At 41.3% G+C, this 23,431-nt stretch overlaps 1 protein-coding gene across 1 annotated transcript; it reads left to right on the top strand.

The window, feature by feature from the left end:
* Nucleotides 1-746: 746 nt before the first annotated feature.
* On the top strand, nt 747-21,711 carry DSG2 (desmoglein 2; the record flags this gene model as incomplete). The annotated part of the gene is made up of 15 exons (XM_079533678.1): nt 747-791; nt 6,375-6,410; nt 7,321-7,455; nt 8,122-8,280; nt 8,522-8,666; nt 9,913-10,073; nt 10,893-11,027; nt 11,173-11,358; nt 12,254-12,513; nt 13,327-13,469; nt 14,146-14,373; nt 15,393-15,623; nt 16,734-16,861; nt 17,976-18,317; nt 20,869-21,711. 15 exons carry the CDS (start codon nt 747-749, stop codon nt 21,709-21,711), a joined length of 3,177 nt encoding a protein of 1,058 aa, XP_079389804.1.
* Nucleotides 21,712-23,431: the final 1,720 nt, after the last annotated feature.

The raw sequence follows: 23,431 nt of genomic DNA, 5'->3' as shown, positions 1-23,431 counted from the left end.
GGCAGCCTGGTCTAGTCTTATGTGTGGAGGTTGGTGGCCCTGCATGTGGCCGGGGGGGGAAGGGGGGGCTGTTGGAGCTCCATGATCCTTGAGATCGCTTCCAACCCGGGCCATTCTGTGACTCTGTGATTCTGTGTCACTGAGAAGACTGCAGTAAGGCTGGTTCCCTGGTGAGCATCACTGGTAGCACTATGACCAGCTGCTTCCAAAATTATTTATAACAACTGAGTGTGATCTTAGAAAGACCAATCAGGTAAGAACATCCTATAACAAAGGATGTACAGGAAGGGCATTTACTTATTTCGCCATCATGAATAAGCAGTTATGTCTTTGTCAACATCAATTAATGAGGTGTATCCAGGAGAGATCTCTGCCAGATAGGAGTAGGAAGGATATAGCTAGGAGCACGTTAAATAGAGGGTTACGGGAACTGTCAGAAGGCCGCGCTAAAACAGCTCACCGTTTCATTTTCCCACGAGTGTATCTTCTATCAGTCACTCATTGATTTATCGGTTGGTTGTCGGTCCTTTCTCGGCGGGGCGGTACCGGGGGCTCTCCGAGGTCTGGCCGGGCCGGGCGGGGCCGGGCGGGGCGAGACGGGCGCTACCTGCCCCCTCCCCGGCGCTCCCCGGCTGCTCTCTCCACCCATCCGAGGCTACTAGCGCGCCCCTCGCCGGGCCGCCTCCATTTCCCTTGACGGCAGTAGGAGGTGACCCCGTCCCGGGCGCGGCGCGCAGGCGGCGGCCATGTCGCGGGGTAGCGCGGCGGCGGTGCCGTTGCTGGCGCTGCTGGTGAGTCCCTGCCTGGGGCTGTGCCGGACGGTGGGAGCCGGGAGGGAACCGCGGGCTCTACGCGGTGCCCCGGGGGCCGTGTGCGGGCGCGGGGCGTGGGGAGGGCGCTTCCCGTCGAGGTTTGGCAGCTGTCGTGTTCGCTTCCTGGGAGGGAGGTGAAAGAAAGATCCGAAAGTTGGGAAAAGTCGGGAAAGGTGATGAAAACAACGTCCCTGTGTTTGGAGATAGGTGGGTTTTGTCGGGGCTGCTGGAGGATTAGGGGAATTGGTGCTGCTGTCATCTTCTCGTTCAGTGTACTGTCTGTAAACTGTGTTACCTGTTGGAAGGAGCTGTGCCAGGAGGGAAAATGGATCGTCAGTAACATTTACTGGAAATCTTAGAGAAAATATATACGAAACTCTTACAAATACAAGATACGTGGGTTTTCCCCTTCCCTGCTCTCAATCTTTAGACCTTTTGTCCTATGCAACAGCTTTCCATGCTAGAAGCAAGTTCTGAGTGTCCTGAAACCAAAGAAAGCTTGGTTTGGTTCAGGCTGGTGTTTTCTGGCAGTTTCTAGCAACTCCCCAAGAAGCTTTCCTTGAAATCAGAGGCATTACTGAGCAGCTCGCTCTCCCTGCTTGGTGAAACTCCTGTGAAGTTGGGCAGCCACTGCCCAGGCAGGGTGGAGGCCAGGCCTGGCTGGGAGCAGGGAGCTGAGCAGGGCTCAGGAGGGCTGCAGGGAGCTGGGCAGGATTTCTCATGCTCGAGGTCCCAAAAATCAGGTTGAGTGGAGATCTGTTGCCTTGCAGCTTTAATGTGGGACATAATATTCCAGGGACTAAAACTGCCCTGCTTGGTCGTTGACAGGAGAGAGAACTATGGGGTGTTCCCTTTTTGTGTGTGTGTTTTTGTGTGTGGTGGTTTTTAATCAAGACAAACCCATTGTTGTGGGTGAAAGTAGCTGCTTGTGTGAGCATCCAACTGGAGTCACTGATGTCAAAAGGCATGCAAAGAAGACATAAATAATTGCAAAACCCAGAGAACTGACTAAAAAGCAAAAATTAAAAAAAATAATAATCACAATGTACCTTCCACATTAGAAGCCTTAAAAATTATAGGATCTTCCTTTCCTGTTTTTCCTGGAAGCATTTGTTGGTTGACTGTGCTCTCTTTCTACCTATATCCATAGCATCAGTCCTGAGGATTGTATGAAGGTCCCAGCAGCTTTCCCATCTCTACCCTTTCTCTAGGAACATCAGGGTATGCCCAGCGATGGTGCTTGTAGGGTTGGGACCAACATGGGTCATGTCCAGGGCACACACCTGGAGCCGTGGCCTTGTCACATAGGCACAGCCAACAAGGGTCGTTGCACTTTTGTCTTCGAGAGAGGAAATGTTAGAAAGTGTCCTGTATTTGAGTGAGAATAGATTTGAGATTTTTTTTTTTCCTGTGGATGTTTTCTTAGGTTGTACATCCTTAATATTTGATATTTTAGACATTAGACTAGTATGGAATACTTGGAATCACGATTGTAATGTTACCATCAGTAGCAATTTTTTTTTCAGAATTTATAGGAACAATACCACAAAGCCGACTGTATCCTGTGCTGCATCAAAAGAAGTGTGGCCAGCAGGGCGAGGGAGGTGATCCTGCCCCCCTGCAGAGGCACTGGTGAGGCATCCAGATGTGGAGTGCTCAGTACAAGAGGAGACATAGACCTGCTGGAGCACATACAAAGGAGGGCCACAAAAATGATACAAGGGATGGAACACCTCCCTTGGAGGACAGGCTGAGAGAACTGGGGCTGTTCAGTCTGGAGGAGAGAAAGCTCTGGGGAGGCTTGAAAGCAGCCTTTCAGTATCTGAAGAGTGTGTATAAGAAAGAAAGAAATATACTCTGTAGTGAGGTCTGTTGTGATAGGATAAGGGAAACAGGATAATGGTTTAAAACCAAATGACAGGAGATTTAGACTGGATATAAGGAAAATAAATTTATGATAAGGGTGGAAGAGGTTGCCCAGTAGTGGATGTGCTGGTGCCTCATCCCTGTATACATTCAAAGACAAGCTAGACCAGGCTCTGAGCAGCCTGATGTAGCTGTAGGTGTCCATTGTAGGGGTTCGTTGTAGGGGAGTCCCTTCAAATTCAAACGATTCTATGATTCTGTGAAACAAACAAATAAAACTGACTAGTTTTAGTTTTTCTAGAACTGATTAGTTTTAGGAAAAGCAAAAGTGAGGTGATTTCAAGAAGCCTACTTTCTGTCTGCAAATCATGCATCTTTAAAAACAAACAAACAAAAAGACAGGGCTGTGGTGAGATATGAAAGCAGGCATGGAATGCCTGAGGTCTGTGATTTTATCTGTTTGGCTGAAGACGTGTGTTATCTCAGATGCCATACATCAGAAGAAATGGAATTATTACAGGAGAGACTAGAGAAAAGCAAAAAAAAACAAAAAAAAAAAAAAAGTAATGTAAATTCAAGTATTCCTAGTTTATCATTCTCATAGTGATACTAAAGAACTGGGATTGGGGGTAAAATGGATGATAAGGTTTCTTATATGTGAAAGGTAATCGTCATGAAAAGGGAGTTGTGCTGTTTCCTAGTTACGTTATCTACATGACGAAGAGGGAGATTCAGTTTGAGATTAAGACTTCTCAGTATAGCTGTTTTGATGTTGGTTATAGGAAACACATGCAATGGATGTAGAGTGCACCTATTTGATTGGATCAAATTGTGCTTTTGAAGCAAATCTCCAGAGTGTGACAGTCTGATTCTTTGAGATTGAAACTGTTCTGAGAGATGTTTCCATCACCTCTGTGGATGTTTATTCCATGGTTTCAGGTTAATTCCAGTCTGAAGTAAAGCCCACAGAGCTTTACTTGGGTACTGTTGTGTTCTCAGCAGCAATGCTGCGATCTCCATCACTAGTTTTTAGAAACAGGTTAAACAGATGTCAGGCAGCAGATGGATGTTACTCATCCTACCCCAGGGCAGGGAGATGGACTCCCTGAGATAACCTCCATTCAGCTCACTTCTGTAAGTGTGCAGGATGTCCACTTGCCAGTGGTCTTCAGCACCAAACTGACCAGCACAACATGTGACAAGACCACATTTATAGGGTTGGGTTTCTAGTTTCATAGCAAAGCAAATAGGTGTACACACCTTCTAGCTTACTCATTCTGCATCTTCACAATATAAAATGAAGCCGTGTGTTTAAAATGTGTCTCTTCAGTTACTTCCTTCACAAGACACGAGCACACATTTGCGCAAGAGCAGCCTTGCACTCTCTATACATGTCAGTCACTCCCTCCTTTTCCCCTGCCACCTCACCTATTCCAGGTGCTATTCTGCAGTATTTCATTCCATTTTTATTACTTCAGGCTTCAGGTTTTCTGACTAATTTTCTGTAGCAATACAGTTGTTTTTTGCCAATGCCTTTCCAGCTCCTTGTCATCAATAGATTTCGTCACTAGATGTGTGAGTTTTTGTGCAGGGGCAGTGATTCACACCAAGTGACAGATGGGGGGGTTTTCCTACTGAGCCACTTAATAGAAGGCAGCTGTAGTGTGTTGAAAAAGGGAATTTCAAAATTCAGCACATGTAGAGTGTGATTTTACTTTTCCTGAAAAGTAATTCAATAAAAATATTTTTCTTAATTTTGAAATTTTAGTGTCTTTTATGAATTTTCAGTTAAATGCAGAACATGCCTATCTTTCGAATGTGTTTTTGCATCTCATAAACAAAATTCCCACCGTTAGACTCCTATATTAGATCACTTTAAAATTCACCATGGACCACTGACTGTTATAGGTTAAAAAGTAAAAAAACAAAATAATCTTTTTTTAGCAAGAAAACAGAATGCTTGAGGCTCTTTTGTAAGACTTTCTATTTCTAATGACTAATGGGATTTTCTTTACTTCCTTGATGTGCTCTTCTTTTATCTCAGTCCACTGAGGTATTTGCAAACTTCAGGCTTTAGTTTACACTGTTCTCAGGCTTCTGATACAAGGAAACTTCTCTCCTGATGCCCCCTGTCTCTGTTCATTCTTTGTCCCTTCAGTTTGTGAAAGCAAATAAGGATGTTCAAGATGACACTTTGACAGCTGCTTCCTAAAGAATTGTAGTTCTTGTTGGAAAACCTTGACTGGAAAACGAGTGTTTCCCTGTTATGCATTACCTTACTGGTATAATCTCATTGATCAGAAAAACAAAGTTTAAAAATTCATATGAATATTAAATAAGATTAAGAATATTCATAAGAAAAGCTTGATCTAAGATATAAGATCCTGCAGCCCTCACAATGTGTTAGGGAACCTCCTGCTTGCTGATTTTTGTCTTCAGGATATACACACTGGGAAGACTGCTGTTTGAAAAAGTTTTGTTGTGCAAGTTGAAACCACTGTCTGCTGCTTTTCCCAACCTTGTCCACTGACTGCTGTGTTGCATTGTGTAAGAAAGAGAGAAATTTAAAATATTCTATCATGCTATGATGTAGCAATCAGTGTAAGATGGAAGGGATCAATAGTGAGAGCCCAGATAGCAGTTTGAAAACCAGTCAAAGAGAACATTTAAAGTATTTAACATATTCTCAGTGGCTTGGATGAAGGGGTAGAATCCACCCTCAGCAAGCTTGCTGATGATACAGAGCTGGGTGGAGTAGCTGACACAGCTGAAGGCTGGGCTGCTGTTCAGGAGGACCTGGACAGGCTGGAGAGATAAGTGGAGAGAAATCTTACAAGGTTCAACAAAAGCAAGTGTAGAGTCCTGCACCTGGGAGGAATAATCAGGTGGCCAGGAGGTTGAGGGAGCTGGTGCTCCTCCTCTATTCTGCTCTGGTGAGACCACATTTGGAGTACTGTGTCCAGTTCTGAGCTCCTCAGTTCAAACAGGACAAGGAATTTCTAGAGAGTCCAACGGAGGGACACAAAGATGATGAGAGGCCTGGAGCATCCCCCTTATGAGAAAAGGCTGAGAGACCTGGGATTGTTCAGCCTGAAGAAGAGCAGGCTGATGGGGGATCTTGCCAATACCTGTAAATATCAAATGGGCAGGAGTCAAGTGAATGCAATCATGCTCCTTTCAGTGACAGAACAAGGGGTTAGGGGCACAAACTGGACTGCAGAAAGTGCCAAGTGAATGTGAGAAAGAACTTCACTGCAAGGATGACAGAGCTCTGGCATAGGATGCCCAGAGAAGTGGTGGAGTCTTGTTCTCTGGAGGTATTTAGAATCTACCTGGATGCCTATCTGTGCAACTTACTGTAGGGAACCTGTTATGGCTGGTGGCTACATGATCTTTAGAGGTCCCTTCCAAGCCCTACGATTCTATGGTTTACTGACTTCAATAGGCAATCACTTCTCTAAGCCTACTTTTCCTTAGGCCTTAGGACCAATAAAAATCACCTTTGGAGCATCAAGGAATGCAAACACAGGATCTCTGATAATTTGACTGAGACTCCAGTTGCTTACAGTTAACAAGAGGCACCAAACTGCAGTTTCTAGGGCATACATAGCTATCCTGGGCTCTTAGTGGATAAAGAAATGTGCTGCTAAAGCGACACTGAATTAATAATAATAGTTAACCTCACTTTCATTACAGATCTGTCTCAGTTGTGGAAATGGACTCCATTGGAAGGTAAGAGAGAGGCTTTTCTTGATCAGTACCTGAAGAAGGGCCTTCTGAAAAAAAAAACAAGCATCAAAGACATGCTTTATTTAACTTGATAAGTATCTCAAGTTCTACTATTTTCTGAACAATGAAATCTGTATAATGGGTAACAAAATGAAAGCACAAATGTAAGAAAAGGACCAATCCCACATCCATCGAAAGAGTGATGTTCAAGAAACTTTAGCAAAAATGTTACATTGTAAATATCTTTTTTAACTCTCCATAAATGAAGTCAACTGCTGTGATACAGTGTTTGTTGTGGATCTGGGCACCAGCAGGACAGGAGGAGGAAGGACAGGAGTCAGCAGGAATGAGGGGTACCTGGGCAAGGATAGCTGAGACAGTGAATGGGTTGCTTATTGCGTGTATCCTGTATTATAGAAGAAGGTGAGTATTAGTCAGTATTGATGAGACGTTAAACAGCATAATGAGGCAGAAGTAGTTGTTTATAGCAGTGTCAATGGCAAACTTCATTCCACATCTGGTGACAAGCACTTAGATCTGTCAGAACAGGTGTATTTTCACCATACCCTGGTCATGCAAATGTGCCTGTGTATTTAAATCTTGGGTTTTATATGTCTGTCTTGATTAAAAGATTACTGTAGTTTTTCAGTTCAAACAGCTTCAGGAATGTGTAGTTTTAAATTGTGCTTCAGAAGGCTAGTCTGCTCTGTGATTTCAAAATTACTAACTATTGAAAGAGTGCATAGCCTCCTTGGAAGAAAATAAGTGGTAAGGTCAGCACATGGTTTTGTGCAAGCAGAATGCCCAGGTTATGGCCTATGCTATTCAGAAATGTGGACTAGCACAGCAATAAAGCATTTTATCTTAAGCGACTAGATGTTATGCTGACATTCAGCCTTGTTCTTTTTCACAGATTTATAATCGAAGTGGCAAGAATGGCACATTAACTCATCCCAACAGCCTTGTCAGACAGAAACGAGAATGGACGGTCCCTCCTGCTTTCATACGGGAAGAGGAAGACAATTCTTATAGGAATCCAATTGCTAGAGTAAGACCTGAAAAGAGATAAATACAGAATACACAGAGATGAAAATATAAAATAAAGATGTAGCTGCCCTAACCACAGACACAGATGTTTCTTTAATTTTAATGAACTATTGAATACTAGTAGAAAATTGGCACATTTCCTTCAGTTTTCTTCTTAAGATGAGTTACTCTTGAAGCCTGATTCAGCTGAGTCTTTCATCTTTTCCCAGTCAACAATTTTCATAATACTTTTGGAAATGCAGTGTTTTTGAATTTTTTTTCACTCTACCACCCAACCAGAGTTACTCAGCTCTAGTTCAAGTTGGCTAGCAGCTCCCAAAACTGCTGGTGGTGATTGGACAGAAAGGTGTACATGGAACAGTCAGACTCTTCCTTGCACTTGTGTGCTATCCAACTTTCTTTGTCCAAGTCTTCTCTCTGTTCTGTGGTTCCTAGCTGTTGCACTGTCCATCACATTCCTAATCTCCGTTGGACTAGATCTTCAAAGAGAGCATGTAACTTTTTCTTCTGGTTTCATCTCAACATCTTAAACACTGTAAACCATGTAGAAAAACTGTATTTAATACTAATTTTTGTTTGTTCATTATGAAAATAGCTAAAAGGATTATATGTTTTGAAATGTGGTTTTATTTACCAATTACTATTTACTCTATCATGCTCCTCCTAGATACATTCTGATTTTGAAGACACAGGGATAGTGGTAACTTATACTATATCTGGTCAAGGAGTTACAGAACCCCCTTATGGATTGTTTGTTATCAATGGAAAGACCGGAGACTTGAACATCACAGGAAAAGTTGACAGAGAAAAGACTCCAGTGCTATTTGTAAGTTGAATAGTAACTTTACCCTTATAAATGCTCTTCTTTCCTTTTTTAATAAAAATATACATTATTTCAATAGGTTTTAATGTTTGTGGACACTTATATATGTATGTGTGTGTGTATATATACATACATATAACTGCTAATAGTTTTAGTTGCTATATATTTTATATTTTGTGTATGTGCTCACATATATATATTACAGTCACTCATTTTCTTATTGTTTCTGTCTGAATCATTTCAGTTGCGAGGTCATGCTCTAGATAAGACCGGAGCAAAACTGGAAGAGCCAATAGACCTTCCAGTTAGAGTTCTAGATATAAATGACAATCCTCCAGTGTTTTCACATGAAGTTTTTGTTGGTTCAGTTGAAGAATTAAGTGAAACAGGTAACATTTTATATATTTTTTAATTTACCTATTCTGAATGTATTGAAGAACAGAAGTGAATATAGTCAGTGCAGCAGCATATCTGTAGTAACAATAGTGCATTATCTTGCTTATGTAGGACAGGTTATCCAAGTTTGAATGCATGTTTTTATTCAGGGCTGAGTTGTGTAGTGTGATGAAGGGAAAGTATGAGCATAAAGGCAACAGAGAACGAGACTTCTTCTTATGCCAACTTTGTTTTTGGGTCAGACTTGCCACTAAGCCAGGGAGTCCTTAAGTAGACACTGCATGGAGAATTCCATCCATCTTCTGGCCTAGCAATTCCAGCCTATTTTGGAAGCATTTAGCTCTGCTGTCTTCTAAAGTTCTCCTTTATTTTATAGTCTGGAGAAGCACTTCGATGTTAAGAGTATACAATCATCACCCAAACCTCAGAACAAGCTATTGGCAGGTTTCCCATTATCGACAGTAAACATAAGAACAGATCTGGGAGCAATAGACTATTTCCCAGAATAAAACATCCTAATAAATACCTGATATCCTGTTCTTTTCAATGCCATGGCAATCTGAAGATAGAAATTACTGACCATCCATTTATGTGAGGTATTGAATTCCCCCAGCTGCCTTTCAAGTCAGTAGCAGCCATATGGTAACTGTCTCTCTTCTTGAATTCCAGCTGATGCTCAAACCCAACTAATGGTGCTGGACACTAAGGTTGGCTCTTTCCAAGTACAGCATTACAACATCCTGTGTCATGCATATAAGGGGCTTGCAGCATGGGAGCCACAATTGATTTTGAATCAAGCTGTTGGAGGGCATCAGTCTGTAAAGAGCAGTTGTTGTATTGATGTTCATGTACAAAAGTTGTTCTACTTCCTTTAGAATGACGTATGAGGGAAATGCAATTTACTGTCTAAATAAAGTTTCCATCTTCTTTATACAATATCTAAAGTTTTCTGTCAGAATTCTTGCAAGAATTCAACTCATTGAGTAGTTGTGATGAGTTGAATTCTACAACCTCCAGATCTGTGTTGATATGTAGTTTTGTTTTTGAGGTTTTAACATAAATTGAATTTCAAGAACAATTCTTCAGCTCTATTAATATGCCAGAGGTAGGGGCATTGTGAAATGAGAAAATTGTGCATTACATCTGGCAGTACACTCTTACCTGTAACATTACATTAAAAATACTTGCCAGTGCATGGCAGCATAACCAAATATTGTATTTTGTTGGTTTTTTTTTCAGGTACAATTGTAATGAGGTTAAATGCAACTGATGCAGATGAACCAAATAACCTGAATTCCAAAATTGCATTCAAGATCATTTCCCAAAGCCCTAGTTCTGCATTCAGTATGAATAAAGATACTGGCGAGGTTCAAGTAGCAGCAATAAACCTTGACAGAGAGGTAAAAAAAAAAATAAAAAAAAATAAAAAAAATCTGTTGATAGCATTCTTCTGGTACCTGTTGTCACTTCTCTCCTTCCTTCATCCCAGTTGGGTTTAAAGGACCATTCCTTGTCTGTCTGATGTATGTTTTCCAGTAGCTTTGGGAGGGGATGAGGTATAGCTTGCTTTCATCCTGTCTCCTCCCTCTCACTATACCAGTTGGTGGCTGTTGTTTTCTGTCCCTTCTGTGCAGCTGGGCAGCAGTTACATGACACGTGGGTGTCATTTCTTTGCTGGTGGGCCTGTGGATAGAACACCCAGGTCACCAACCTGTAAACCTGCTGGTTGAATCTAGACTTTGGTAGATTGCTGTACAAATCAGGACTCAAAGGCTAAGAAATGATGCTGCTTTGAAAGTGTTGAAAGCCAAATACTGTCAGCAACTTTCCTTATGCTTGCATGTATTTTCACTGACCAGCAGATGGTGATCTTTATATTAGCTCACAGAGGCTGTGGATGCTATCCCTGTATCTGGGTCTGTCTCAATGTGCAGGTATTGCTGTATCCTGTCCGTGGCTACTAAAATTTTTCCATTTTCCATTTGAGCACAGTCTAACTCTTTGGGAGGAAAATGCAAAACTCCCAAACCCTTTTCTAAGGCTCAGCTTTACTCCAGTAGAAAGAGCTATGTGTAAGATTTAATAGTAGAGAGAAAATGAGTTTTGATTGGCCATTACTTGAGAGGTTTTGACAAAATAAGATACTGGTAATACAGTAAGGCAACAAAAATTTAAACTAGTTGAAGCATTTCTTTCTTTTTTTTTTTTAATTATGACAGACACAAAGTAGCTATTCTTTGGTGGTGGAAGGGAAGGACCGTGGCGGTGCAGCAGATGGGAATAGTGCTACATGCTCTTTAGAAATCAAGATTCTGGATGTCAACGACAACCTTCCTGTGCTTGAAAGTTCTGCAGTAAGTAATTCACCATGATATTTGGTGTGTTTGTACACCTGCTGGTATCCCATTGCTTAAGAAAGTCTTATGCAGACTTTCTTGTACTGATGAAATACGGTAGACTGGGACATCTTTTTACATTTAAACGTTTTTGCTCTTGCAGTTTGAAGGAAGTGTTGAAGAAAACAGAGCAAATGTGGAAATTATGAGAATAAAAGTATTTGATAAAGATGAAGAGTTTTCTGATAACTGGTTGGCAAACTTTTCTTTTGTCTCTGGCAATGAAGGCGGCTATTTTCGTATAGTAACAGATACCAACACAAATGAAGGAATTTTGACTCTTGTGAAGGTTAGTATATTCTTTGTGAGTCTTTAGAGTAATTGATTCCCTTAATAGGGATTGATGTACAAATTATTTATAGTTAGTAAATAAACTATAAATGTACGTGGTGGATGCTTCTCTTATATTTTTTGGTGGTGTATTCAGTAATTCTGTACAAAATAATAATTTTGTTCACCACATTCTGTGTGGTGGCACTATGTATCCAGTGGAACAGAAACCCCAGATCTTCCTTGTTGTTGGGCAGCAGTGCTAGTAGCACATATGCTATAACCTTTCCCGCATATTTGCTCTCCTTGCTTGTCTCAGTTTACTTATTTCCCATGGCCACAGATAACTGCATGCAGCACCTACTCCGGGAGTCATGGCTACAGACTATTTACATTGTGGATTTCTGTGGAGCTTTCACTCTTCTTTAGTGACAGGAGCTGAAGATGCATAGTATGCTAAGCTTTATTTTTCTTCTGCTCTGTTTTCCTTATCTCAAACTTGGAAATTATTAGAAATAAAACAATAATAGTAAAAATTAAAAAAAAAAAAGGCATTACTAATAACCAAATTGTTCAAATCATTTAAAAAAAATGTAGAAGAGTAGAATAATTCTGAGTAGGGATTCACTGAAGGCAAATGCAAAATATTTGTGTAGGACTCATTGCACATACCTTAAATTAATTTGATAATATCAAGTAATACCAGTGCTGCCATCCATGGAAAAACAAGGAGCAATCTTCTTAACATACTCTTCAAGAGGTGTTTTGAATTGAGAGTAACATGCTGAATTATAGTTCTTTCCACTGTAGCATCCTCCATCAGCATTATTTAAATATTAAACATCTGGATGTTGTCTCAATATCGAATACCATCAAATTCTGAGGGATTTTTTGTTTGTTTTTGTTTGCTCTAGGAGCTAAATTATGAAGAAATGAAAAACCTAAACCTGGGCATCGTTGTTACAAACAAAGCAGAATTTCACAAGTCCATTAAAAACAGCTATAAAGCACAAACAATTCCAATCAAAATTAATGTGATTGATGTGCGGGAAGGCCTTGTATTCCCCAGTGGGACAAAAATTATTGGAGCAAGTGAGAGCATGCGAGTAGGGCAGGTCATTGGACAGTATCAAGCCATTGATGAAGACACTGGAAAAGCTGCAGTGCACGTTAAGTAAGAATCTTTTTATATATCCCTCATAACTGAGCGTGTCAGAAACTATAGCTTACTGTAAAAATGTGTGTATTGACCTGAAATAATTTCAGAGGAAATCTGTTCTCTCCTACGCATAATTGACAACTAAAAGAACACCATTACTATCAATATTCTATTTGGCAGAAAATGACTGATTTGAAAATACCATTTATTTTCTGGTAAATGATGAGTGCTTGTGCTGAAGTTGTCCATAGTTACATGCAGAATTATCAGGAAGGAGTATAGAGAAACACACAGAAATTGAACAAAAAAGGATGTTCGGGTAGATAAGCCTGCGTATGCATTCATGTGGCTGTCTTTAGCTTTTGAATTGTAGCACATCAGCTAAAACATTGTTGAACTACCACTGTGGTGGCATTTAGAAGTGTTAGGAACTGACAGAGGTACAAACCTCACCCTGGGTCCCTTTCTTCATGCCTGTTATACAGCCTTTCCAGGGGGCTGCTGCTCACCCATGGCTGGGAGGACGGTCAGGGGAAGGGGAGCATCGTGGTCAGCAGCACGCTGCCTCTCGAGTGGAACAGGCATTCTTGTTTCACTCGATAACACTGGCACACCTATGTCCTGGCTGGCTTGAGAGGGAAAAGCAGGTTTCAACAGCCAGGGTAGGTTTATAATCTAAGGTTAATAGTTGAAAACAATTACATTGACAGCAGTGTCAGAGTTTGGCCCGCACAAAGAGTAGGCATAGTATGAAGCTGTTTTTTCTTCTGGTAGTTGTTTTGATCTTCTAAGTATGATATTTTTACTTTTTTATGTGATTTTCATCAGATATATGAAAGGAAGAGACCCAGCAAACTGGATCACGATAAATTCAAATACGGGTGAAATCCAGCTTGCTAAAAACCTCGACTACGAATCACGTTATGTAGTAAATGGTACCTACACTTTTACCATGTTGGGTGTAACTACTGGTAAGTTTAGAAAGTTCTGTTTCTGCTTTACTGGATCTGGTGTCTTTTGTTAATTTCCTTGGGGGGAGGGGGGGAGGTGTTGGGTTTTTTTAATTATTATTTTTAAGGGCTCAGTTTGTATTTCTATGGCTACAGTTGGCTTAACCTCCCTACCTTCAACTGCCTAAAATTTAGGTGCCCAGTGCAGTTTCCAGTAGGCTCTGTGGAGGGACAAAGGCAACTCTATGAAATGGGACAAACCTTGGACTGGGTTGCCAGGATGCTTGTTTTTCTTTGACTGTATCAAGACAAGCTTTTAAAACAAGTTTTGTGAAGACATAGGTGGAAATTGTCAGTATCTCACTATAATAATAAGCAGATTTCAAAGTCCTAAATTTTCTGGAAAGCTAAGTTGGAAAGAATCTCTGAATTTCTTGTATAGCTAGTTAGAATTCTTTGTAACCTGCTTATTATTGTGTAGCTATGCACAAGAAATACATTTTTACATTAAGGTAGTAAAACAACTTGTCTTCAGAAGAACTTTGTCAACACAGTCATTGACATTAGGAATGAAACATTGCTCCCATAAACTCATTTCAGAAGTGCTTATGTTTGGGAAAATGTTGGGTTTTTTTATTTTAAGACAAAATTTCTGTACTTGTGAAATGATTTAATTTTTCATATTTTGTAACCTTAGATCTTCCTACAAAAACAGCCACTGGCACCGTTGTTATTCAAGTTCAAGATGAGAATGATAACTGCCCAGTTATTGAGAACCCTATACGGACTGTGTGTTTAGATGCAGAGTTTGTTGATGTTACAGCTAATGATATAGATAGTTACCCAAACAGTGCTCCCTACAGCTTTTCTGTCATTGATGAGCCAGAAGGAACAGCAAGAAAATGGATAATTGCATCCAAAAATGGTAAGAAAAAATATGTTGAATTACTTTCAGTTTTCTGGAGTTCTACAGGAGTGTTACACTTTGCTAATTCCAGTAATTCAGCTTGACTGATACAGACAAAAAATAATTCATATATGAAATCCCGTCTGAGGACATGTTGCTTGTGTTCTGATGCCTTCCCTCTATCAGCTATAAAAATAATCGTGTTCTGGGGCCTGTTGCCTTCCCTCAACTGGACCATTTTAGTCCAGTTTGATGAGCCAGCCATATGTAGATCATAAATCAAAAATTATTTTAATGAGTATTTCAAAACTAGATTCGCATTTTCTTCTTACATTCCCATTCTTATATACCTGGGAAACACTTGAAGGAAATGCTTCAGGTAGACTGAAGACACTAGAAAATACTTTTTCTTCTCAGAACAATTCTTGTTATTCATAATCCTACAACACAACACTGCAGAGCAATCAGCACAGTCCTAATCACAGTTTAGGACTGAAAAAGAAATCTTGCCTTTCCTCACCCTGCTTGTAGCCAGACTAGCAGCAATTACAGAGATTACAGCTTTTCAAAACAGGATGGTATTCAACTCCTCATCCGGGATCTCTTGAGCACCTGTTGCCCAGTCCTGTCCTAGACATGGCATGGTAATATGTCTGCCAGTAGCTTACAGCAAGTTAATCTCCTAATGACAGAAGTTGATTTTTGTGAATTCAGCCTTTAGCTGACTGGATGAAGTGAAGGTTAGTGCTCTGTAAGCAATCAGACTATCTTTTGTGATGGTCTCTGCTGGTGCAAAGCTCTTCTGTGATTTTCTGAGTCTTCAAGAGAGCATGGCCATTTGTTACCAGCGTAAATTACGTGATTAAATAAAAAAGCACATATGCTGCCACGGACATAAATTTAAGTTGGGTTGCATTGACTGGTCCTAAACGGAGGGAGCTTGTTGGGAGTTTGAGAAGGTTTAGAGGAGTTAACTTTCTGTCCACTCATTTTGTATTCTTTTTTTCTTTTTCACTAACCCCACCTTTCTGCTTTAGCCACCAGTGTACGGTTGGTTCCCCAGGACCTGAAGGCAGGCAGTACTGAAGTCCCCCTGCTAATACAGGATTTCCAAGGGTTCAGCTGTGCTCAGCCACAAACCCTGCAACTGTTTGTTTGTACGTGCACTGCTGACGGCGGATGCAAAGATAGAATTACTGGCACTGGGTCAGCAAGTCTGGGACCAGGAGCGATTGCACTAATCATCTTGGCGTTTTTGCTTCTGCTGCGTAAGTAATCATTTCATGTTATGTCAGAAGCACCACAAATACGGTCCACAAAGTACCAGGGAGTAAACTGTTGTGCTCCCAGGTTTTATCATCTTGGTGTACTTCATGTAAACTCCTAGGCTATGTGCAGTCATGGCAGATCTCCAGTTTGTTTTTGCAATATCAGCACTATACATTCAGAAGCTGTGCATTTTGAAGTTAATATGTACAGCTCATAATATTAGTTTATAACGCCATAAATAATAGGTGGGGAAACACTAAGGTATCCTTTTAGCATTTCCCACACTTCCCTGTGTGAACCCTAGCTCTTCTCACTCAAATCACAGCACTCTCTCAATGTTCTCCCTAATTACAGACCCAGGTCTGGTTCCTTAATCTGAGCAGTACATAATGTAAGAAGTCACATTGGTAAGACAAAGCAAAAGCTGAAAAACAAGAGAAATACTTGCAGTCAGGGTATGGCCATATATACTAGTACTGCATTTGAATCATAGAATCCTAGAATGGCCTGGGTTGAAATGGACCACAATGATCATCTAGTTTCAACCCCCCTGCTATGTGCAGGGTCGCCAATTACTAGACAAGAATGAAAGGGCAATAATTTGAAAGGACAATAATTCATTGTTTGTAGTAGTAGCGCTCTGGCTATGAGAAAACAAAGTTAATTCCACAGAAGTATGTTTTCCTTCTGAAATTGAATCATTTTGAGCTCTCTAGGTAATACTGTAAATGCGACCACTCATGGGAGTGTTCCATAAGGAAATGTCTTGATGTAGTTAGTAACAGGACAGGAGTTGGAAATGCTGAGGTTGTACACTTTTGGGGCTGGTTTTGCTACATGAGATCTTCAGTAGAAGTAAGGATAAATACATGCACAATCATCTGCAGGAGTGACAGGTTCATTGTCAGTTTACTGTTTAGAAAAAAATCCCTGCTTATGTTTCCAGGAAATACCTTGAACTTCTGGGAATTGACTGCACTCCTTATTTGTTCGTATGATGTTCTTTAACTCATTAAAGACGCGTTGCTGGCCAGACTTCAGTATTGGCTGTTAACATGCTTTGACCCTAGTCAGTCCATCACTAATGACAAACTTGTGTTTCCCTGCAGTTATTCCGCTATTACTGCTGTTGTGTCCATGCGGCTCAGGAGCAAAGAAAGGATTTGCTGCAATACCAGACTGTAGCGAAGAGATGTTGCGTAAATGGAACAGTGAAGGAGCAGCTCCTGAGGAGAAGGCAGGTTTTCCCTAGCAGCATTTTTCTTTGATTTCCAGCCAAGTGCTCAGTTTTGCACTCGTCTCTACCGCATAATGGGCTGATGTTTTCAACCTGCACAGCAGATTTTAGCCACACGTGAATATTAATTAAAGTTAACCCCATCAGGCTCAATGAAGAATGCATGGAAAGGGAATTCCAACAGCAGCTCTAGAAACATCAACCTTAGTGTTAAAATCCCAAAGTAAAGGCAAAGGAATCAAGCACATGCTGATAGTATCTGATTAGAAGATAAAGTGTGGGAAAAGCATCCATGCTATTTGCATCTGCAAGCCTGGAATGTTCACTGCCTGTTTGGGAGTGTATGGTAAAGCTGTAAAGCTGTGAATGATCGGGTTATAAAGCTGAGCTTCCCATCACCAGTTCAGAGCTTCAGGTTGCATTTTAAATTACTTTCTTGTGTGTTTATCTTCTTAAACAAAGGATTATTAAAAAATAAAGTTAATACGATTTCAATATTATTACAATTTTTTAAAAAGGCAGAAAAAGAACTTCAAAATGCAGAGGGAATGCAACAGACAGAGAAATGAATGCTAGAGGTGTTTCTTCTTGTTGTCCTATACAAACAGACAAAAGGGTATGACACCGGCCTGTTTTTGCATGACAATAAGAAATAAGGGAAAAAGCTTTTATTTTAGGGCCAGCACTCACACCAAATTCTTGATGAAAGATTGTGAATTTGACAGGGAAGCTAAGAAAAGAAGAAGGGGCCAGGTAGCACTACAAGGACAGCAGGCATTGCATGCTCCCCATAGTTGGAAGGCTGAGCACACTGGAGTTTCGCAGGTCTTTTTCTTGTTTATTTTCCCCCCTCTTTCATTCTCAACCCTTTGAGTTTTAAGAACAATGACCTGTGGAAATACTTCTGTGATCCTCCTTGGGAACACAGTCATGGAAGCTGCACCCTCTTTCAGAAAGCTCTTTACTCTGCAGCAACATGAATCAGTACAAATTCGAACATGTCCTAACTCAGCACCCTCCCAGGTTCCACCCAGCCTGGCTGCTGGTTTGGTGAGCTCCATATGCTAGATAGCCTAGCTTTCATGTCACATCCTCATTCGTGTTTTTCTTGCAGTTAATGCAAAGTGTTATGCTACCCACTGCATCGGAGAACTTGAAGGGACCAGCCAGCGGAGCAGCAGTAACAGCAGCAGTGGCGGCAGCAGGAATGAGTGCAGAGGAAGCTGCAGCAGGAGGAAGCAGTTCCACCTCTTACATAAGAGGGCAGAACAACTTGATTACCAGGGAAGAGCAAAGACATCTTCATCGTGCTGATTACCATACCAGAACCACGGCAACTGGAGGGTCTGTAGGCATGGTATCTGGAGAAGGCAACATGGTGGTGACTGGAGGAGGTGTGGCGATGGGATCTGCAGGGGCCATGAATGAAGAATTTTTAAGAGATTACTTCACTGACGTAAGCATATGACCTGAGAATAACAGTATATTGAGATGTATGCTTAGCATTGTGAAATGCTTTTTATGTTATTATAAACATGAACGGATTGTTTATATGTAAACAATCCTGATAAGGGTCAGTGCTATGTGTGTGTGAGTGGGCTGTTAAGGACTTTTGAGTTAGGCTCACATGTGGGATGTAGACCTCGACAGTGCTAAGTTTTGTAGCATCTTTGGGTTTTTACATGATCTTCACTGACAAGACCCTTCTCAAGGTTTGGGATTCAGAGTATTTAGCAGTGAACAAGGAGCCATATCCAGGAAGAAGCAATGAGGAAGATGATGTGATATAAATGTCGGGGACTTGAGCATAGTAACTGTCCTGCAGGAAGGCACTGGTGACTCTAGATGAGTCACGGCTACAAACCTTTCACAGAGCAAGTTTTTGAAAGATAAGCCATAGACGTCAAATAGTAGGGTGGGTCTGCATTTTAAAAACAGCTGATTAAGAGGTGCTGGATTTGTCTGGTTGTGCAGTAGTTTGGGTGAAAGGCAGTTCACCAGATGCACATCAAGCATATGTTGCAATCCCTTTTCTGAATTATTTTTTTGCAACCTAACTATTGAACAATAGGATAATCCTATTCATTGTAACTATTCCTCTTTCTGTTATTACTTGGCTGGTGAGCTACTAACAGGGGAAGGTTCCACTTCTGTATGCCAGGGAGTGCAGAGATCATCCTTCATGTCTACAAATTAAACATCTTCAGTCTCTATAGATGACTGACGATGGGGCTGGGCAGGAGAGTAGCTGTGCAGGTTTGAGTCACCTCAGGCTAGGGAAGGATTTGTGTATCTCCTGTGTGTTCTGACTACTGATCTAGGTGAGCAGACACAACAGTAGCGATTCTGCTCATTTTGCTTCTGAATGTTAAGACATTCCGAGCACAGCTACCTGCTGAAATCTTGCAGGAGATGCTTAGTAGATGTTATACAACTGGACGATAACAGGTTAGTTATTGTTATAGTCCTTTGGGTGGCTAAAGTCGAGTGACTAAAATACTTCAGATACAGAACTAAAAATGAATGAGAAAAGAGTAAAGAACAAACTAGAAAAATATCTGAACCAATTAGTTCCATGTGTGTGCTGATTTCTGTAGAAGCATCTCAGATGATGTGTCTGCTCCCAGGATCAAATGCAGGTAAATATAAATAATCAGTTTGGATCTGGATACATACCACATTACACAGATGCCTGAGCTAATAAGTACTACAGTACTTCAAATATGGCATGAGTGGGTCTGAGCACGAGCCAGCAACCATATTAGTAAAGCTGGTTCAGCAGGCCCAAAGGATTTGGCCACCTCTACTCCCGCAACTGGAGCTGCTGCAAGAGCATACAAAGATTTGTGCCAGCATCAGCAGCAACCCAGTTGCAGGGCAAGTTCAGTCTGAAAGCAGCAGCAGCAGCAGCCCAGTTGCAGATGCTGCCTTCAGACTGAGCTTGCCTTGGAAAAGGTACAGCCAGAACTTGGTTAATCCTTCTTGTTCTGGGTAGAGCCAGTGTATGCTGGAGTATGTTCCCATACATACCAAACTGTTTAACTCAGTAATTTGTTCACTTGGGTGTGATCCTGCAGACTACAGAAATGAAAAGAGCCATGACAGTGATGATATATCAGCCTTTTCTCATGAAATGTACTCTTAAATGTTAGATACTCTCAGACATGGCACTGGCACTCTCCCACAAAGACCTAGTTACAGGTGAGAGTTATTCACTGAAGCAAAATGTGAGTAGACTCTTTTTGAGAAAGGAGTGGTATCATAAATGGTTATCTGGGAGAAGTAGCAGATGGTGATGTACCCAAGGCTTTCCATTAAATTCCAAAGTATTCTTTTTTTCTTCTCATCACTTCACTGTCCAGCTCAGAGTAACTTCAAAAAAGCAAAAAGCAGTTCTAGGCCCTGCTCTGATTGGTTGACAGATGCTGTTATTATAATCCCCTTGACTAAGCGTTCAAGGTTTGTAAAGGGCTTGGAGAACATGCCCTTCGAGGAGTGACTGAAGGAACTGGGGCTGTTCAGTCTGGGGAAGAGAAGGCTGAGGGAAGACCTTATTGCTATCTCCAAATACCTGAGAGGTGCTTACAACGAGACTGGGGGTGATCTCTTCTCACTGGTGACAGGATGAGGGGAAATGGCCTCAAGTTGTGCCAGGGAAAGTTTAGGTTGGATATCAGGAAACACTTCTTTCCAGAAAGGTTGTTAAGCACTGGAATAGGCTGCCCAGGGAGGTGGTTGAGTCACCATCCCTGGATGTGTTTAGAAAGTTTGGGAAACTGTTTGGATGTGGTGCTCAGGGACATAATTTAGTGGTGGGTTTGGTTAGATTGTGGTTGGACTTGATGATCTTTAAGGACTTTTCCAATCTGAGCAATTCTATGATTCTGTGATTTAATGATTCCTGATTTCTTTCAAGTTTACTATGTCTAGTAGTAAGGTTAGTAAAGTAGTAGCAAAGTAGTAAAAAGGTTAACAAACTTTTGCTTTCTTTTGCTTCCCATCTTTAGAAAGCTGTCTCTTTTGCGGAAGATGAAGCTCAAGCTGCAAGGGACTGTCTCCTGGTTTATTCTCAGGGGGAGTCAAGCTCCCCCCATGGCTCCATCGGCTGCTGCAGCTTTATTGAGGGTGATCTTGACGACCGCTTTCTTGATGATTTAGGAGACAAATTTAAGACTCTGGCAGAAATATGCATAGGCAGACGCATCGACATGAAAGACGGTAGCTCCAAGAATGAATCCAGTTTTGACGTTAATGAGCAAAAGGCTTTCAGCTCCAAACAAGCCTCTGCCTCAGGTGGCTACTTCTCACCCACCCCATCAGTGCAGGCAGGAGGTGCTGTAGTATCGGAGGAAACATCCTATTCTGCAGAGGGCCATACCCACTCAACTGCCAGCTTTTTAGATCCCCAGTTTAAGGAGAACATAGTGGTGACAGAAAGGGTGCTGGCTCCTGCCTCGAGCTTGAGGGGAATGGTGGAAGTCCCCAGCCTGCCCTCCGGAAGCAACGTGGTGGTTACAGAAAGGATGGTGACGTCAGAGGGCCCTGGGGTAGGAACCATGGCAGTTCAGGACCTCCCCAACTCAAGGTATGTGGTGGTGAGGGAGCGGGAGACAGTGCTCGTGCCCAGCACTGAGCAGGGCTCACCGAGCTTTCCCACCTTGTCTGAAGGGCAGAGCATGGTGGTGAATGAGAATGACCTCACAGCCTCAGCAGGGCCTGGTGGAGCTGAACAGGTGCTGATCACAGACTCCCTGCTGAGCCCTCTGGAGGGGGCACCTCCTGCCAGCTCCACGCTGAGCAAGTCCTCCAGGGTCACCAAGTACAGCGCAGTGCAGTACAGCCGCTCCTAGTCTTGGCACCTTAACTTCTCATGCAGCCTTCTGTAGGCTTTGTATTCAGACCTGGTTTTTGTAGTGCCTTAAAAATGACACTGACTTGTATGTAGTGTCTTCTTCAATAAGGACTGTGGCCAAGAAGCTAGCAAAAAAAATCTACTATTATTATAAAACATTGACAATGTTTTTGAAGTGGAACGATGCAAGATATATATAGTTTGCTATTTTTGTAACTGTTTTGCTATAAATTTGCTATTTTTATTATTGAGCTAGTGTAATAATATGTAACTACAAGCATAATTATGGGAAAGCAGAAGAATATTAAAATCTAGTGATGGATGTCAAAGCACAAGTTAGGTTTCTGAGCTGCTCTTGAGTCTATCTGCTGAACCTTCCTCCCTGCTCCCCGAAGGGGCATTGATCTCACCACATCTTCTATCTGTTACCTTGTGGATAGTGCATAAGAGCAGCTCCCCTAAACTGCAGCTGCACCACAGTGAATTCATCAGAAACCTCCTTCCTAAGAAACCCAAGTTGCCAGAGTCCTCTGGGCAGCAGTATGAATCTCCTAGAAGGTTGTCACAATTTCAGGTTATCAGCATCTGTACGTTAAGCAATCAGTACTTCTCTTTAACCTCTGTGCTAATATGCAAGCAGCAAAAAGAGCTGAGAACTGCTTTTCTTCTTTGGGTTTTTTGTTGATTTTGTTGTTGTTGTTGTTGTTTTGGTACTTCAGTGTAAAATTTCCATTACTTGGCATAGATGTAGACTGACATGGGAAAAAAAAAAAGCATTTGCATCATGAAGATTTTACACTGTCTCTTAATTGGTCATTTGAATCAGTGGCTTCTGCTACCAAGATTTATGTCCCTTGGGAATCTGCTGGATCTGATTTATAAGTGCAATTAATTGATTTTATTTCTGTCTGTGAGTTCACAGATACAGGTAGAGGAATGAGGCTATGAGCATATTTTTGCAGTTGTGATAATTGCAGCATCAGAACTGCTGTGGCCTCTGCAGAGCTGTGTCATGGCAGCTGTCATTAGCTCTAGCAGGAAAATAGAAAAGCTCCCTGTAATTTTGTAACACTTGATGTTACTTTTCTTTCTATTAAGTCTGTGGTAAAAGAGAGAGTACTGTAACGTCTGGCACTATGTATATAAGCATGTGTATTTATTTGTTTGCAGTTTTAAACATTTTAATATGACTTCATAGCAAAAAAAAAAAAAAACAAAAACCTGTGATACACTACTTATGTTTTATCAGAGTAGAAATGCATTGGATCATTGGATCATACATTAGTACTGTGTGTATCTCATAACTGTAAAATCAGTGAGGTAATCCGAGGGTAGTGCAAAACCCATGGACTGCAGAGCTTTCTGGTTGTCTCCATGTCTGCTGAGTTTTCAGGTAGTTGTAGGTTATGTTTTCCACTGTATTTATTTGAGGGGTGAGTCAGAAGGCGATTCAAACACATTAAAAAGTACAAGCAGTGACTGTGCTCATCATGGTATGCATAAGTGTGTTACAGTGGAGAAGTACTTCAAGCAACTCAAACGATGCACTTGCTTGGGCCTGTTGCTTATTTATCTCTTACACTTCATTTTTAAAGTACACATCTCTGCTTTTAAGCATGCAAGCAGTTTTAAGTGGTAACCAGTTGTTTTCTCTTGCAGTTAGAGAGAGTGAACTTACCTCTGTTTTTTTTAAATGGAGTGCTTCTGTATTTTTATGC

The sequence above is a fragment of the Tetrao urogallus genome (genome assembly GCF_951394365.1).
Source record: "Tetrao urogallus genome assembly, chromosome: 3".
Taxonomy (NCBI): domain Eukaryota; kingdom Metazoa; phylum Chordata; class Aves; order Galliformes; family Phasianidae; genus Tetrao; species Tetrao urogallus.
Note: the sequence above shows the minus strand (reverse complement) of the source record. Positions and strands in the feature narration are given on the sequence as shown.